Below are 19,373 nucleotides of genomic sequence, written 5' to 3' on the forward strand. Positions count from 1 at the left end.
GAGGCAGGGGTCTCTGCCAATTCCATGGGGTGCCCACCCAACCTCCCAACAAACCACAGAAACATTCCATTTGGCCGTGGGTGGACTGACTGCAGGTTTTAGGGCTGAGTTAGTAGGGGTGTCAGCCAAATCCAGGAGTGTGTTGCACCAGAGTGGTGTGTGGGTGAATCCTCAGGCATCCCGCAGGTGTGGGAGCAGGTTACGTGAGATGGGTGTGGGCTACGTGGTGAGGGATGAGAGGAAGGTGCACGGAGGGTGGGTGGGGTCAGAGGTGGGCGAGGGTGGAGGTGAGGAATGAGGCCCCAGCAGAGGTTGGACACAGTAGTTAACCCAGTGGTTTGGAATCATTTTTGGGTCATGGCCTCCTTTAAGAATCTGATATATGCTAAGGAAAGAATGGACGCACACACACGCACATGCACACACGCACACACACACACACACACTAACCCACAAATTCTGCATATTGTGTCAGGGGTTCCCAGAACTCGGGAAATTCATCCAAGGACTAGAATTAAGAATCTCTGGTCTGGTCTAGTTCACAGGGACTTGTCAGAAACAAATCCTAAAGCTGCATTAAGAGCTTGAGGATATTTATGTCTTCTAGAGTGAAAGAGATTTAGAAAGGTTTGCAGGTTCAGGAATTAAATTCTAAAGTCCACTTTTTCCATTTTTTTTTTCTAGTTTTTATTTTGAAAATTTTCAAATTCTACCAAAAAGTTGCAAGCTCATGTACTCTTCAACTACATTCACTATTATCAAAATTTTTCCCCAATTCCTCCCCACTCTATGCATGCTTGTGCTCTCAGAAACCCACATTTTTCTGGAGAACAATTTGAGACTAAGTTGCAAATATTGCTTCTTCATCTCTACACACTTGGCATGTAACTCCTAAAATTAAGGAATTCTCCTACATAACTAAATACAATGATCATATTCACAAAATTTAACATCGATACAATATAATATTGTGTAATACACATTAACATTGTGTAATATACATCCTATATTCAAATTTCCCCTGCAGTACCTGTCTATTAGGTTGGTGCAAAAGTAATTGCGGTTTTCGCCATTACTTTCAATTGAGTTTCAATAACTTTTGCGCCAGCCCAGTATGAGCTGTATTCTTTCTCCTTCCCTCCTTTCCTTTCTACTTTAAAAAAAAAATCCAGACTCTAATTCAGAATCATACACTTCATCTAGTTATGTCTCTCAGTCTTCAGTAATCAAGAACACGAATCCAGGGTTTTGTTTGATTTTGTTTCTCCTACTGACACTGACATTTTTGAAGAACCCAGGCTAGCTGTTTGGCAGAATGTCGCCCAGCTTGGATTTGTTTGATAGTGTCCTTATTATTAGATTCAGGTTAAATGTTTTGGCAGGAGTACCACATGGGGGAGGTGTCCCTTCTCAGTGCATCACATCAGAGGATCAGTTGGTTCCCTACTGATGAGAAGTTTGGACCACGGGTAAGGTGGTGACCTCGTTTCCTCTTGGTAATTCCTAAGTCATCTGTGGGGTAGCACTGTATTCACTGAAGGTCTCTGACTGTGGCAAATGCTGGGAGAGTCAGCGGTGAGCGCCCACACTCTGTCCTTGCTCTTGTGCTGTTTTTACAAGGGAGGGGACAGACAATAAACCAGGAAACAAATAATGACAAGATATGCAGTTTTATGAAGGATGTGGATAGGGTGCTGAGATAGAGAAGTATCAACTCTAGAGAAAGTGATCTTTAAGGTGAGACTTGAGCTGGGGGCATGCCTGTAGTCCCAACTCCTCGGGAGGCTGAGGTGGGAAGATCGTTTGAGTCCAAGAGTTCTGGGCTGTAGTGCACAATGCCAATCAGGTGTCCACACTAAGTTTGGCATCAACTATGATGACCTCCTGGGGCTGGGGGACCACCAGGTTGCCAGGTGGCAAACAGCAGGTCAAAACTCCCGTGCGGATCAATAGTGGGATCACGCCTGTGAATAGCCACCACACTCCAGCCTGGGCAATATAGAGAGACCCTATTTCTAAAAAAATACTACTAATAAAGGAAAAGGTGAAACTTGAATAGGAAAAAGGAATCGCCCTTGGGAAGGTGGGGTGGAGGGGTTGGGGGTGGCTCCTAGTTAAGCTTGGAGGATGAAAGGAACCAAAAGATGGATGCACGGTGGTCTCAGGGAGGGAGGAATGATCAGAGAAAGGCCCTGAGCCTGGGAATAATCATATTGAACACATAGTATCTTAATAGTGAACACCATCCTAAATGTTTCACATGATTTACCTTGTTTAATTCTCCTTGCAGCCCTGTGAAGTGAGTGCTATTACTGGTTTTATGCTGTAGAATCTATGACACAGAGAGGTTGAGTAATTGCCCTAAGGTCACACAGCTTCTAAGTAGCAGTGCTGGATAGATCTGACTCCACAGACTGTGCTCTTAGCTGTGTCAAGGAGGAAGGCCCAGGGTTTCATCCAGAAAACAGAATGTGAAAAGGGATTGGAATGAAAGCAACCTGTATTGGGTGCAGAGGTGCTGTCGATAAAGGATGAGGGATGGGAAACGAAGACAGAAGAAAGGCCTAGATGATCAAAGAAGAAGGGTGTTCAGGGCTGCAGGCAGCCCTGGAGGCCAGGCCAGCTCAGTTGACCACCTACTCTCGGTACATCCCCAACCCCAGCCTGTCCCTTCAGGTCGGATTTGCAATTCTCCTGCTCTCCCTCCTCCTAAACACAAACAGGAGATTTACAGTCTCAAAGTCTCTCCCCACGAATGACTTATTAATCACAAAGGGAAAAATTGTAACTTTGCAGTGGCACAACCTGGCCAACGCCAGCTTAACCAAGTGACCAAAGTGGATATTCAGGGAAGGCTCTGGAAGGGCATCTGGGGGAAGTGTAGAAAGGTTTTGTGAGGACCACTCTGAATGACGGGGGTAGGAAGACTTGGGGACTGAGGAGTCTACCCTAACAGGGCAGGGTCCAGAGTGGGAAGGAGGGGTATGTCTCGGGGGAAGGGAGAAGTATTGAGGTGGGGAGGTTCTGAGGTTTGAGTGAGGCCCTGGGGAGGGACTTGACAGTTTGGGTGACAGGAGGGTCAGAATAGGGTCGGTATGGGAGGTGTTGGGTGGGTAAAAGCTGGGTGAGTGCAGGGCTGGGGGTAGGGTCTCCAACGACAGTGAACTCGCGGGACTCGCGGGCGAGGGCTCTAGGGCAACGGCCAGTGGAAAGGGGGCTCCTGTAGGGTGAAGTCAGGCCAGCCCGAGGATGAGGCGATTTGGACAGTCCGACCTATGGCGGCGGGAGGGCGAGGGTGGCGGAGGGCGCGAGGTAGGCGGCGGGGCGTGCCGAGGCGGGGCCGGGGCGGGGCCGGCACCGCCCGGCGGGTCCCCCCGCGCTCCAGGGGGCGCTGTGAGCCTGGGCGGCCCCAGGCCGGGCGGCGGACGCTCCCAGTGAGCGCGGCCCCTTTTCCGGGTTTCCTCCTCCTCCTCCTCCTCTCCTCCTTCTTCTCCGCTGCCGCCGCCGCTGCCCCTTTCCCGGCCGGTGGCTGCCGCTGCCGGTGCCGCCGCCGCCGCCTCCTGGGGGCCGCGAGCCGAGCGGAGACCGCCGCGGAGCGCGAGCGCCGCCCGCCCCGCCGTCCCGCCGGCCGCTCCAGGGCCGGGCCGGCTCGGCCGGCGCCCCCCGCGCCCCCAGCCCGCCCGCCCCCGCGGGCCCGGCCTGGCGCGGCCGCCCGCCGCCGCGCTCCTCCTCCTTCTCCTCCAGCGCCCGGCGGCCCGCTGCCTCCTCCGCCCGCCGCCCCGCGTCCCCCGCCGCGCCGCCGCCGCCACCCTCTGCGCCCCGCGCCGCCCCCCGGTCCCGCCCGCCATGCCCGGCCCGGCCGCGGGCAGCAGGGCCCGGGTCTACGCCGAGGTGAACAGCCTGAGGAGCCGCGAGTACTGGGACTACGAGGCTCACGTCCCGAGCTGGGGGTAAAGCCGCCGCCGCCCCCCGCCGGGCCCGCTGACCCCTGCCCCCCCCCGCCACCCCCTGCGAACCGCACTCGGGCCCGGTGGTGTCTCCCGCCGACCCCTCTGCGGGCCCGCAGGGAGGCAGAGGTCCTGCTCTCGCACATGTCCTCGTCTTCCTCTTCCCTCCTCTTTACCCCCGTTTCGTCCCTTTCTCCCCGCTTTGCTCACCCCTTTCCCCCAATGAATGCTTTTTTACTCGGGGAGAATTGTGGAGTCCAGGGATCGACGCCGGGTGGAAGTGAGGGAGCAGCCCTTCCTCACACTTCTGGGTTTCCACTGGGGTGGGAAGTCAACAGCTGTCCTTTGGAGCTATTAAAATTCCCTGCCTTTTAGGTTTTCCGAGATGAGGTGGTGGGAGGAAATTTCTTAAAGACGTCCAGATTTTTAAAACAGGCACTGTCTACCTTTAAGATGTGAAACGGGAAGCAGGTGCTGGGGAGCCGCGGGGCACAGGGGGCACCCTCTAGGCCTTCAGGACGGGTGCTTTGCTCGCCCCTCTGGATTGGCTCAGAGCGTTGCCTTCCTGCCCCATCTTCCCAAGTTAGGAGAGACCAATTAGGTTAGGAGCTCTGCAGAGTGAAGGGAGCCAAGATTACGTCGTGGCTTTCATTTAGGGAATGAGTTGTGACGTGATGTATAGACACTTCCAAGTGTTTGCCTGGTGGAAGCGGCTGAATGACGTGTACAGTGGGCATAGGCTTGGTTAACCCCCAGTCCTGGCATTTATGTGTGTGTCTTCCTTTTACAGTAATCAAGATGATTACCAACTGGTTCGAAAACTTGGTCGGGGAAAATATAGTGAAGTATTTGAGGCCATTAATATCACCAACAATGAGAGAGTGGTTGTAAAAATCCTCAAGGTGAGTGTCCTATGAGTGGTATGTAACATTTTTCTCCCTACAGGGCAAAAGGTTGTAAGCTACCCCAGTCACATTCTATAATGGGCAATGCAAGCTTGAATTGAATTTATTTTATTTGTTTGGAGTCAGAGCCTCTGTCACCCAGGCTGGAGTGCAGATCATAGTTCACTGCAGCCTTCAACTCCTGGGCTCAAGTGATCCATCTCAGCCTCCCAAGTAGCTGGGACTACAGGTGCACGCCCAGCTATTTTTAAAATTTTTTTGTAGAATCAGGGTCTGGTAATGTTGCCCAGGCTGGTCTTAAACTCCTGAGCTCAAGCAGTCCTCCAAAAGGACTCCTTGCAGGCCTCCTAAAGTTGCTGGGGTTAGAGGCATGAGCCACTGTGCCCAGCCCACGCTCAAATTTTATTTATCTGATCCGATGTACCTTCATTACTTCTTTTTCCACCCCATTTTCCTGTGAACTTTCAAGAAAATGTGCAGACATCACAAATCTAAGTTCAAATCTAAGTTCAGTAAAATGTTTGTTCTAAAATGTAAATTCCCTAAAGCAAAAATTCCAAAAGGGCTCCATTTGTTAGAAAATAAATAGGTATTCAAAAGACAGAAAAGCCATTCTCAAATTAAGAGCTCCCTGAGCACTGTGTTTGTTACTCTTGGTGCATGCTCTACGTTATTCCAGAAAGAAAGTTGGAAAAAATTGGAGCGACTTCAGAAATGTATTTCAAGCCCAAGTGGAAGGAAATTCCTTAGCGGATAATCACTTGTTTTTTTCCTTTGGCAGTAGTTTCAGGTGGGATGGATATAGTGCACCAGTAGTGCGGAGAAGCCTTGTTGGGAAGCCAGAGAGCCATTGTTGCTTATCAGCTAGTAAAAATGTAGAAGAGTTCATGTATAATTACTAAAGTAATAATTGGAACAAAACTATCTTAATGTGTGGTTTAGCAATCAGTTTGATAATGATATGCCTTTTGTTATCTCTTTGATGAAGATGATTTTAATGAGCATGAAGGGTCGGCCAAATTTTCCTTCTGGTAACTGCTTAATTGTGTAGCTTTAATAATGTTTCATAGGGTATAGTAAAAAGTAGTTCTTAGAATCTGTGATGAGTCCTCGTTATTGCCGGATCATTTCATGTGGGTACATGTCATTTAGTGAGAGATTGAGAAGACGGAAGAGTGATGTAAGCACTTTGCATACATGTGATTTCCAATGTGGCCCTTCTGCAGAGGTTCTGTGGACTAAGAATGTGGTATTGAAAAGCTGTTTCTGTGTGTTAGGGCAGCTGGTGTAGGTAATCCCTGTTTAATGTGAGGGGTCAGGCTTATGCTTTCTGGTAATCATCTTTCAGAAGAAATGATTAACTCCATCACTCAAAACATCCTAGCCTAGTGATGAAGGAGCAGAATTGCAGTAAAGGGAAATAGACAAAGTTATTTGTGTTCTCAGACACACTGGGGATGAGAAGTGAGGAATTGATGTTGAAGATACTGAGTGTGACTCCTCTCTTCCCTAAATATGAATTGCATTTATGAAGTCACAAGGTGGTTTTTTTTTTTTTTAAGTTACAGGGGAATTACCTTAGAAAGCCATACATTAGCTTTATGTACATAAGCATAAGTTTTTAATAAGCTGCCTCAAATCTAAGAAATAAGCAAAACGTAAATTGAAGTTAGGAATATCCATATTCCACTGCTGTATATTCAGAAGAATGAATTGCTGACTCTAAAGCAATTCCAGAAAAATGTCTGAACTTTTGTGCTATGGCAGCAGTTTTAGAATAAGTGTACGATTTTTTGTGGTGCTTTTTTTTTTTTAAAGGAACAGCATTCAGGTGTATGTATAAATACCAGCATGTTCATTTAGGAGAGCATCACATTGCTGCTTCATCATCCAAAGAGCTTCATAGGCTCTAGCTTTCCCCCTACTCTAAGGATTCTTGGCATATATTAGGAAACCCAGTATGTAAGCTCCTGCGGGTTATCTTTACAAATGGGAGACCTAGGCACAAAGAAACTTACCTAATGTCATTATGTTGAATGACCATTAGCCAGAACTCCTGTTTCCTATTTCTTCATATCTCTTACTGTTCATTTTAGCATTGGATTGTAGGATCTGAACGTTGAGCACAGAAGCAGGTGCCAGTGTCCTGGAATCAGACTTGGGAGGCCCCTAGTTAATGAAATGTTTCTTGTTTCTTCTTGACGTTGTTTGTTTTCACAGTGCAGCCTAAACCACTAGTGAAAACTAGACTCACTCCTATATGTTTTTTAAAGCCCGGTGGCATTTCTATCCAAATTTTGTTCCTGTCTGAAGGATGGAGTAATATATCACTAATGGCATGATTGTGGTTTTGTTGTTTTGTGAATTAAAAGTATTACTTTTTAAAAAGAACAGGGTCTTTAGCCAAAGTTGTGTTTCTTTATTCAAAAAAGTTGAAGTTATGACTAATAGCTACTATTGTGGTGCTTGGTCATAGGAAATTAGGTCCTTAACAGACTACCAGCTGCTCATAACTTGGAAGAATCTAGAACAGCCTTCCTTTTTGTATAAGCCTGCTGTATTTTAGCTGCAGGATTGTATTATGCACATAGTGACCAAGATAGAGGGTGCCTTTCTTGAGGACAAGCGGTCTTACTTTTGTAGTCAGTAACATTTCATATCAATTCTTTCCAATATGTGAGAACAGGTGGATGGTGAGTGACTACAGAGGAATTTTATATCGTTTAATTTGCATTAGTAGATTTCCAGGTATTGATCAAAAACGAGCCACTAAGAAGTTTTAGGAATTTAGAAACTGGTGAGCAAAATTATACTGTCTATCCCCAAGTGGTATTCTGTGGCTAAAATCTTAAAAAGTTTCCAATCAATAGAGAGGTTGTATCTTTTTTTGACAAATTGTTTTGAGGAGAAGAGAGAAAAAGGAGGAGGAAAACGGTAAGGGTTTATATGGCAGGGCAGAAAGCTACATTAGTGCCAAAAGTTTCATCTTTTGATTTTGAAAAATCAATTCTTCATTTCCTTTGTAGTACCTCTTAGAAAAGTGTACACAGAAGTAAAAGTGGCCACCTCTGACAACTTTTAGCATTTTATGAACACTGCCTGTGTGTGTAGATTTCAGTACTTCGTGGGGTCCTTGGGATCTTTCAAATTAAACTGCTATTTCTTGAATAAGAGTTAAGAGCAACACTATTTTTAAAAAACAGCATTTTGAACCAGTGCTAAAATGACTTGGAAATTCCCATGTAAGGCTTCCTCTTAGAGGTCTTATTTTATAAACAGATTGACTATCCATTTTCCCCCAGATATTATTTAGCTTTAAACAAAGGATGGTGGTATTAAAATTTTGCTCTTTAAGCATGTTTAGCATATTTGCAGATATTTTTTAAGTTCTGTGTTGTCAGTAGGTAGTGTTAAAAGGATGGGCGTTGGTTATACATCTTCGTTAGTAGCTTCATCGTGAGCTGGTGATCTTTATATTATATCAGAGTGGTGCTTTCCTCTTTATTTCCTCTTTACTTCTCCTGTGGTAGGTTTTTTACCCTCCTAAATTTAGGCATGTGTATGAAGACATCTTCCTGAAACAAAACATTAGTGGTATTTATCTAAGTTTTTGGTACATTCTGTTTTTCACTAATGTCTCATGGTATAAAAGTAGTGAAAACAGTATTACCAAAGTATTGCTAACATTAAAAATAATGTTAAAAATTGTATGTGAACTAGGCCGTTTCCAGCATTGTAGTGGGGAGTCACAGATTAAGAGTGTAGTTAACCTGTGTCAAACAGAATCACAGAGTGCGGGCACTTAGAAACCATTAGAACCCAGGCCCTTTTACAAGTCAACCAAGACCCAGAGAAAGGATGTGTATGCTCAGCGTCATGTAGTCTGGGTGGAAGCACTCGGTGTAGGACCCTGTGTACCTGTCCTGAAGTCTTGGTAGATGCGAGGAGCATAATTAGGACATTAGCTGGATATTTGACTTTGTGATGTACTGATCTATACTGGAAGAATTGAGGAACACTCACCAGGAGTCAAATGAAGTTAATTCGTTTCTAATGATTTTTGGAGTTATTTTTCTCAAAGGAAGTGTTTGACTTTGGTAAGTTGCTAGTTGAAGTGTGGAATCCAAGAGTCCTAGAGGGCTACAGGGACCTAGGCAGGTGTTCTCTGTGATTAGTATCCACAGCAGCATGTTTAATGCTTAAATGAAATGCTACTTTATTCTCTTGAAGCCTCAATAAGTAGTGTTTTTATGCTTTTTTTTTTTTAACCCATAGAGTTCCTCCAAGTCTCAGCATGATCACTTGGCAGATTTGGGGATTAATAGTTTAATAGTTTTATCCCTTTAATATATGAGTTTATTTGAGAGCAAACCACGTGTGAAAAGAATATATTGATATAGTGTGCCCATTTTCATGTATAAAGCAGGGCTCCAGATAGTTTCTAGAGTTTAATTTCAGGATCTGCCATCTCATCATCAGGGTGGTGTAGTGTAAGAAGTGCTGTAAATGAGAGGGCAGAAGACTTGAGTTCCAGAACTAGCTTCTTCATTGATACCCACTTGACTGTTTTCTCATCTATGAAATAAGCATCCATTTCCTGCTTAAGTCACAGGGTTGTTAGGAAAGTCAGATAAACTATACAAAGATGGGTAGAGAGATTGATTATCATGTTTTATTAATCTACAAAATGCTTTTCTTTCCTGAGAGAGTATGGCCTAGGAAGTGGTCTGCCTGGTTTCACGTGTTAGTTCCAACTATAGACGCTCTGTGATGTCGAACAGTTACTTAAGTTCTCTGTGCCTTGGTGTCCTTCCTCAAGTAAAACTGTTAACAGTGCTCATCTAAGACAATTAAATGTGCTTAAAACAGTGCCTGGCCTGAGAGATCAATAAAGTATAGTAGTAATAACAATATTACATTTGGGTCATGCGAATGATTTTAGAGGCAGAACCAATAGTAGAAAGGGTTGTAGTGTTCTGTTAAGGAGATTCAAAGGGTCTGCTCTATGCCTTGCCTTTTAAAAAAAAAATTGTGTTAAAATACATGTAACATAGGCTAGGTGCGGTGCCTCATGCCTGTAATCCCAGCACTTCGGTAGGCCGAGGTGGGCGGATCACCTGAGGTCAAGGAGTTCCAGACCAGCCTGGCCAACCTGGTGAAATTCCATCTCTACTAAAAATACAAAAAATTAGCTGGGCTACTCAGGAATCTAAGGCAGGAGAATCGCTTGAACCCAGGAGACAGAGGTTACAGTAAGCTGAGACTGCACCATTGCACTCCAGCGTGGGCAACAAGAGTGAAACTCATCTAAAAAAAAATAACATAAAATTCACCATCTTAACCATTCTTAAGTGTACAGTTCAGTGGGTAATGCTGTGCAACCATCACTACCATCCATCTCCATAACTCTTCATCTTGTAAAATGGAAACTATCCATTAAACAATAACTACCCATTTCTCCCTCCCCCATTTCCTGGCAACAACCATCTTACTGTTTCTGTGAATTTGACTACTCTAGGTACCTCATATAAGTGGAATTGTACAGTATTTATCCTTTTGTGACTGGATTATTTTGCACAGCATAATGTCCTCCAGGTTTATCACTGTTGCATGCGTCAGAATTTCCTTCCATTTTAAGGCTACATAATTTTCCATTGTATGTATATACCACATTTTGTTAGCCATTCATCCATCAGTAGATGGGTTGCTTCCATGTTTTAGCTATTGTGAATAATGCTGCTTTGAATGTGAGTGTACAAATACCTCCTGAAAACCCTGCTTCACTTCCTTTGGGTATAGACCCAGAAGTGGAATTGTTGGATCATAAGGTAATTCTGTGTTTAATGTTTTGAGGAACTTTCCATAGTGGCTATACCATTTTACATTCTGACTGCAGTGTACAAGTGTGGCTGTTTCTCCACATCCTCGCCAACACTTCTTTTCTGGTTTTTTTGATAGCAGCCATCCTGACTTGTGTGAGGTAGTATCTGATTATCATTTTGAATTTATGCCTTGCCTTTTTAAATAATTTTTTAACTCCTGAGAGTAAACAATTACCCTTAAGGAGTAGATAATGTAATTGGGGTGATGAAACTTGAAAAATGAGAGGAAAAGTTTTCTGTGATGAAATAACATTGCTCAGATAATATTTTTATTTAGGTCAAGTGCAGTGGGTTTTAGGGATGCCACCAGGGTAGTGAATTACATGCCATCATCCAGGGTGAAATTTCTTTTTACTCTGTCCTTCTACATTCCTGGCAACCATTGTTTATTGTAGGTGATGATATTAATATCTTGGTGGAGCAGTTGTTAGTTTGGTAGTAGAGTAAAAGTAACCCCAAATTTGAGAGCTAGGAGCTGTAGATATGTTCCTGCCTGTCTTGAATTTGTCAATTCAGTTGTTGTTTTTTTCACCACTTTGTCTACTAGACTTCGAGTTAAAAAAAAATTTTTTTTTATTGGTTTGAACAATAGCTAAACTGATTGAGTTTGAATCTTTTAAACAGATAGTCTCTGAATTGGAATAAATGAACCCCAGATGGAGACTTTTTCTAGCATGCAGAGTGAAATTGTGAGATCGTTGTGGAAGTATATGTATTTTCTCCATTTTGTGTAACTGGTGGTGAACGGCTACAGGCTCTGGACAGGAGAGTCAAGGCATCCTTATTTCTGTAAAACTAGGTTTATTTTCCTTAGGATACCAACAATCCTCCCTCATAAATCCTAACTTTTTATCTCTGATTCACATTAAAAGGATCACTTTCAGCTCCTCAGAGCTATTGGTTTAGTTTCTCAAGCGTCTCTCCAGTTCAGAGGAATAAACTGAGGCTGAAGGGATCTACCTGTAGCTTAGTTTTTGATGGTTTGGAGGAAAGTGTCCTGGACTGTGGGTGTCACCTTCCTTTTTTATCATTTCTTGGTCTTTTGTCAGCATGTGAGGACTCTAGCTGCGTTTGTGACTTGGGACTCCTTTGTGCCACCTTCAGAGTTGCCTTGCTATTCCCAGTCTCTAGTTTGGGAAGTTTAAGTTAGACACCTGCTGGGCAGCAAAATACGCTTCAGTTGCTGTGCCAGATACCTTTAGATGTGTTGAGAGATAGGTTCATCTTAACTGGGTTGTCCAGGCCTGACCTGTTGCCGAATAACCGGAGAGCAATGCAAGACTTTGCATGAGGCAGCGTCATAAAGGCAACTAATGGGTTGTCCCTGTAAGGAGTTAGGAGTACTGTTAGGATTAGAAGAGGGTTTTTGGTGGATATAGGCCTCTGGCTGTGGGTTTTTTTCTTCTCTTTTACCACTCTCACAGATCTATAGCTGCTTTCCAGTATTGGATGACAAATCTAGAATTTTCTTACATTGAAAGGCATTGACTAAATTGGTAGCATTGGCTGAATTTATAAGATAGCCGGCTTTGGCCAGGCACAGTCGCTCAAGCCTATAATCCCAGCACTTTGGGAGGCTGAGGCAGGCGGATCACCTGAGGTCAGGAGGAGATCACCCTGGCCACCATGGTGAAACCCCGTCTCTACTAAAAATACAAAAAAATTAGCTGGGCGTTGGGGTGCACACCTGTAGTCCCAGCTACTTGGGAGGCTGAGGCAGGAAAATTGTTTGAACCTGGGAGGCAGAGGTTGCAGTGAGCTGAGATTGCGCCACTGTGCTCCAGCCTGGGCCACGGAGTGAGACTCCGTCTCAAAAAAAAAAAAAAAAGCCAGTTTTTATTTTTCTTTTAACTTCTTAACATAATTTTGGACTTAAAAAAAGTTGCAGGAATTCCCATATCTGTTTCACCCAGACTCCTCAAATGTTAACATTTGCTTTATCCTTCTCTTTCTCTCTCATATACACACACATATATGTACATATATACACACCTATATAATAACATTTATGTTGTGTATTTCTTTGTGACGTGGCTTGAGAGTAAATCATAGTCATCCCTAAATACTTCGGTGTGCATTTCCTAAAAATAGTTTCTTATATAACCCTACAATGCCATGTTAAAAAATTAGAAGGTAACCATTGATGCATTGCTGTTAGCTAACCTACAGCTCTCATTCACATTTGCCAGCTATCCTTATAATGTTCCTTATAGCAAAGGAAAATCCCAGATTACATGATTATATTCAGTTGAAGTCATGTGTTACATTCAGTTGTCACATTTTAAAAGTCTGGAACAGTTGCTCAGTTTGTTTCGTGACATTGACATGTTTGATCTTACAGGCCGGTTATTTTGTAGTGTGTCCTTCCCTGGCTATTTTTTAATCGGATTGTACAGTGCTTTTTTTCCCCAAAGTTTGAGCTCCCTCGTTAATGAAAAAGGGACTAAGGAGTAAGGTTTCTAAGTGGAGTCGGGGAACATGCACAGCAGCCACATCTGCTCTCCTGGGAACCCTGGCACAGTGGGCGGAGAGCGGGTATCATCGTGGCAGCTGGCTCACAAGGACGCAGCGAGAGCCCAGCCTCTCAGTCGAGCCCCCTGTTATAGGTGATGCAAGTGCTCTGTGTTTCATAGTCCTCTCCTTCTCTGTTTTGTTATGTGTTCAAAGCTGTATCTTAGTGACCAACAAAAGATGAAGGTTTCTCTGGCATGTGTGTATGTTAATATTTTCCCCCTCCCCTCCCCTTCCTCACCCCACACACAGGCAAAAAAAAAGTCTTGCTTTATTATTTTTTGGCAAATCCATTGGCCTCTCTTTGCCTCTGCTATTATAACAGTGTCTCAGTGATAAAATACTCTTTTTCCTTAGTTACGTTTCTCCCGTTAGCCACACTTGGGGAACAAAAGCACTGTGGCAGGAGTATAGCATGCAGTTAGACTGCCCAGCTTCCGGCTTTGGTTCCTGCCCCTCTCTGCCATGGGCTCTGTGATCTTGGGCAGATAGCTCAACTCTGCTACATAGGGACTTTGTGAGGATTCACAATGACTTATTAAATAATAAATTACTAAAAATATGAAAATAACACTATCATTTATTAGGTGCTTACTGCGTTCCAGTCACCATTCTGAGTGCCTTATAAAGCATACTTGATTATGATAGGCTTGCTTTTTCAGAACGGTTTCTATTCTTCAAACTCTTTAGCTCATTTAAGATAAAGAGTAATATGTATAATGAGAGTAATTATTTTTAAAGCCTTTAACCTTTACAGCAGACTGAAAAGTTAGAAGTGTTCAGTCACTGTTGTATCAGATTGATTTCTCCTTTCCTGATTCAACATTTCTTTCTTCAGGAGTGGGATCTGTTGGAAAACATTAACTGGCTCTGTGCTGATTTCGGATTCTAGATATTAAGGAAATGGGAGTGGTGACAGGAAATGAAAGCCAGCAGCTGGGAAGCAAGTTTGTAACCTGATGTCAGTGAACTGGTCTTTCACTCCTGAAAGACAAAATTACATGTAACTCATTGGAAGAGCAGGTGTCTCACCATTTTGTTTCAGTTTTTCCATTTGTGAGTGCGTGATATACAGCTGTTCAGAGCTATATTTTCCACTTGGCAGTTATCTAGTAAGCACAAGTTTTATTTTTAAAGTGTGATATGGGTATTCAAAATTTTTAAGTGCCCTCAGTGTAACTACTTAAAGATCTTGACACATAAGCTGTATGAGTCTGTAAATTATTTAACTTAATGTTAAAGGTTCTTATGGGCAAGCCCATTCTATTTCAGTTTTTTCTCTTCAAATTTAGGCACACTCTTTAACACAGCAGAGTGTACAAGATAGTGTACTATCCATCTGATTGGCTAACATTGTTTTAAATTTTATTTATTAACTTCAAAAGGAGTCTCACTTCTGATTACTCTTGTGTATTTAAGCCAGTGAAGAAAAAGAAGATAAAACGAGAGGTTAAGATTCTGGAGAACCTTCGTGGTGGAACAAATATCATTAAGCTGATTGACACTGTAAAGGACCCTGTGGTAGGTGCCAAATGGTTGGGGGAGTATACTAGTAGACCGGGGTGTGGATATGGGGGCTGTTTAACACACAGAACCTCACGTAATGATACAGTGGGGATGGTGGTGTTTGTCTTAACTACTGACTGGTTTGAAAACCAGAAAAAAATCATGGTGGCCCAGTGATAAAACAGCTACTACCACTGCGATGGAACCTAAAAGTGTACAGAGAAAAATCCCTTTTCTGGGTTTGTACTTCACTATTTTGATTCAGCCCACAAATGTTTGCTGAATGTCTCCTTTAAGCCCCAGCCTCTTTCCAGTTTTTAAAGTTCGTTACTGCCAATTTGTGTTACTCTGCCACACTTAAGTAAGCATGACATTTGAAAATCTGGGTTTACACAAGGAAAGAATGAATATCTCCATGTGGACACCTGGCATAAAGGCCTGAGCAGGTCCCAGCTCCACTGACCCTTTGAAGAAGCCTTCTTCTTTCCCTTAAATCAGCATGTGCCATTAGGGCTTACGTCGCATATGTAGATAGACTAAAATATTTTGTCAATGCTTAGTTTTTAGCCATTTTAAATGTACTGTTTAATTTCGTTTTCTCTCCCTAGGGAGTAACTTAACCTTAGGTGTTTTTGATTAGCTAAGGTTGGAGACACCTCACGTCCCCACTTTTGTACCCCTTCTTGTCCCATTGCTGTTCTCCACCTGCTCTACCTCAGATATTTCCCTGTTCTCCTCCCATGATAGTTTTGTTTATTAAAGAAATAGGTTTTTGCCTCTGGCTGCTAAAGACATCCTCATAATAATATAGTAGCTAACATGCATTGAGTGCTTACTATGTGCTGGGCACATTCCAAGTGCCCAACTGTGCCATGTCACACAACAGTCTTCACAACAGTCCATTGAGGTGGGTACCATTTATTGTTTACATTGTACAGATGAGAAAACCATAGTTTGCATAGTTTGCAGAGGTTAAAAAATTCACTCAAGATTACACAGTATTGTTGAAGCATAAGGAAAGTTTTTCCTTCTGGACCCTGAGAAGACTGAGAAGGGAAGGGATGGTTGTATGCCAGATTGTAACTAATTGGCCTTTCAGATATCCTGTCCTTTTAGCACAAATTGATTTTATAATGACTAGTTCTAGACTGCCTCATGTTTGAAAATGGGCTGCATTAGAAATGAGTACCCATTGAAAAAATGAGCACCATGTAAAAATAGGAATTTCAGAATAATTTTTAAAATGTGAGTCAGTATGTGGTATACCAGGAACATCGTTGTTTTGCTTTTTCTTTTTTTAAGTTAGCAGAACTTAGTGATACATCTTATTATTTTTGTAATTTGTTAAAGTATGTGTATGTTTTACATGGTATCTAAGACAAGTAAATTGAAGTTGACAAAAATCAACAGGGACCCCTTGTCTATTAGAAGGTCAGGCTTACTCCACAGCCTGTAGAGAGATGTGGTAATATTGATGAAACCCTTACAGCTTCGGGCTGGTGAAGAATTTTTAATCATGGCTGCTACTGGGGCTGCTGTTTGGACTCTGAGTTGTCCTCACAGAGATCTGCATGCTGCCCTGTGACCTGTTTCCTAGGTAACTTTCACATGGTTCTTGAGCAAAAGATTTCTAGATGATTTTTTTTTCTATAACCCCTTAAGTCCCTACTTTCTCCCAATTTTGAAAGCTTATTACTGCCAGTTAGCGTTATTTTACTTCAATTAAGGAATCCTGTTATTTGAAAATCTGGATTTACACAAGATAATATTGAACATTTTTGTACTCATTGGATTAAAGATTATAGTGCTTTAAAAATATTTGATTATATATGAGATTTTAGGAACAGATCTGCTTGATAAGAGGAGACAGTCTTTAATGGTCTCTAGCCAAGGCAATAATATTATAGTGTAGCTTATTAGTAATATCACGGATGGTTATATTTTCCTTTTGGACCCCCAAAAGACCTATGATACATTCCCACAACCTATGATAATTCTGTCAAGTGCAATTCTGGCTTGCTAAACTAAGATGAAAATGTGTCACTTTTTTTGTATATGGCAGACTGGAACACTGCAGGGTGTAAATCCTCACATAACCTTTGAAGATTGGTTAAGGCCATTGGTAGGTTATTTGAAGAATACATTCCTCTTAAAACTTTTTATTATGAAAGTTTCGACCATTTTCAAAAGTAAATGAAAAACGTAATGAACCTTCCTTCACACATTACCCACCTTTAGCGGTTAATCAGCTGTGGCCAACCTTGTTTCATCTATACTCCCACCACTTCCCACCTCCCACTATCCCCAGTTATTTTGAAGCAAATTCCAGACATCATAAAATTTCAAGAGAATACTTTTCTTGATAGGCTGTCCCTGATGAGTGAATCCCTATGTTACCTAAGTAGGATTTGGGGATAGGCCATTTTGGCAGAAGCAGATTACATTGATTATTGTTTGGGTACTTAAAAAGCATTAATATTCTCTTTTACAGTCAAAGACACCAGCTTTGGTATTTGAATATATCAATAATACAGATTTTAAGGTGCGTATGCTTTTCTTTCTGGCATGGGGTTAACGGGGTGAGGGGGAGCTGGTGGTAAATACTGTGTACTCCAGAACCCAAGGGGCCAGGGCTGTCATTGGTGAGAGGAGGAAATAACAAATTGGGTTCCTTAAAGCATGAGTGCAGGATGCAGAAAGTGGCTAGGGTTCTTGCATTAGGTGAAATTACTCATCACCCTTTACCTTGCCTACTCCAGGAGTAGCTGCTCGGCTGGGTCTAAGCTAATGCCTCATCTGTAACACTCCTGTTTTAGACAGCATAGCTTTAGTTGTATGTTAACTTTGACTTTTGTACGAAATCTTACTTTGCCGAGAGGAAGGGATAGACCGATACAAGGCCCTTGTGAAAAGAAGCAATGCGTTGGATTCAGTGCTGTCAAATAACAAGTGTGTGTTTGTGCATGTGACGTACAAAGAAATGATTCAGAAAAACCAGAGTCAGTGCTTTAGAAGAGCCCTATCGGGTTTTTTACATTTTCTTACAATGTAAATTATTTTAGACGTTGAAGTGTTCTTTTAAAATCATGGTTTTAAACTGGTTTTTCACAAATTTTATTGTCGAAACTTTAAAACCTCAATATCAAGGTTTTTGGGGTTAGGCGTACTAGACATGGTAGAAAGCTTTTTTTAGCGCATAATTTAAAAACCAATATACAAACAAAATAGTAGTGTTGATTTTCAGGGGCATTTGGAGGACTTGTAGTTGATTGTAACTCTGAATAAGAGACTTGTGATTTTGTTGTGATGGGCTAGAGACAAAACTAAATCAGCAGTTGAAAGATGTTGGTATCAGGACGAATGGTTCTGGGTGAAAGTAAGAGAACCTTATTCTCACACTTTTTTTTGAGAGGGAGTTTCGCTCTTGTCACCCAGGCTGGAGTGCAATGGCATGATCTTGGCTCACTGCAACCTCTGTCTCCCAGGTTCAAGTGATTCTCCTGCCTCAGCCTCCTGAGTAGCTGAAATTACAGGCATGCACTACCACCCCCAGCTAATTTTTTTTTTTTTTTTTTTTTAGTAGAGACGGGGTTTCACCATGTTGGCCAGGCTAGTCTTGAACTCCTGACCTCAGGTGATCCACCCGCCTCGGCCTCCCAAAGGGCTGGGATTATAGGTGTGAGCCACTGTTGCGCCCGGCCTAATTTTTCTTAATCACTCTAAAATGACTAAAACAAGGTTAATTAGTGAAAAGTAGCAAAAGAAGATATTTTGACTTATAAAACAATAAGGAAGTTTTATGTGTAGTATAGCACTTCCCACATGTGACAGATTTTCTTGTTAATGTGACTCCTTACAGGTGAAATTAGCAGTGAACTCTAAAAAACGGGGTGTAAATTTTTTCATTCAGTAGCATAACAGCACTTAGCTGGTAGGGTACTATGCTGGTATGTGTAGCTGATCCTATGAATCACCCAGATTTATCCTGATATATGTGAGTGGGAATGTGTGTGCATGTCTTAGAAAACCAGATAGACTTTAATGAAACCAAATATTTTCCTAATGCAAAACTTGAAAGGCTTATCTGAGTGGAACTTCATAGTGTAATTCCCCAAGTTTTAAATGCCTGTGCCTTGTTAATGAGTTTTTACCAATTGTCTAGTAGCTACATGTGCAAAATTTCACCTCAGCATTTTGTGTTTTTTTTGTTGTTGTTGTTGTTTTGAGATGGAGCCTCGCTCTGTCGCCCAGGCTAGAGTGCAGTAGCGCAATCTCGGCTCAGTGCACCCTCCGCCTCCCAGGTTCAATCAATTCTCCTGCCTCAGCCTCCTGAGTAGCTGGGACTGCAGGCATGTGCCACCACACCCGGCTAATTTTTTTTTTTTTTTTTTTTTTGTATTTTTAGTAGAGACGGGGTTTTACCAGTTAGCCAGGGTGGTCTTGATTTCCTTACCTCGTGATCCACCCAACTCGGCCTCCCAAAGTGCTGGGATTACAGGCGTGAGCCACTGCGCCTAGCCCATTTTCTGTTTCTTAAAGTGTCATCTGCTCTGTTGATTTAACAGCTGCTGACGATCAGTTAGTGGGAATTCTGATTTCTTAGATAAATTCTTTCTGGGGTC

At 42.7% G+C, this 19,373-nt stretch overlaps 1 protein-coding gene across 1 annotated transcript in view; it reads left to right on the forward strand.

Annotated features, from left to right (window-relative positions):
* The first annotated feature begins 3,482 nt into the window (after positions 1–3,482).
* The window catches only part of CSNK2A2 (casein kinase 2 alpha 2), a 40,133-nt gene continuing 24,242 nt past the window's right edge, over positions 3,483–19,373 (forward strand). The window contains exons 1-4 of the mRNA XM_030796188.1: positions 3,483–3,950; positions 4,738–4,849; positions 14,665–14,766; positions 17,243–17,293. Of these exons, the coding sequence (XP_030652048.1) occupies positions 3,847–3,950; positions 4,738–4,849; positions 14,665–14,766; positions 17,243–17,293 (369 nt within the window). The 5' untranslated portion in view covers positions 3,483–3,846. The remainder of the gene's footprint in view (positions 3,951–4,737; positions 4,850–14,664; positions 14,767–17,242; positions 17,294–19,373) is intronic.

This window comes from Nomascus leucogenys, chromosome 2, assembly GCF_006542625.1.
Source record: "Nomascus leucogenys isolate Asia chromosome 2, Asia_NLE_v1, whole genome shotgun sequence".
NCBI classification, from domain to species: Eukaryota; Metazoa; Chordata; class Mammalia; order Primates; family Hylobatidae; genus Nomascus; species Nomascus leucogenys.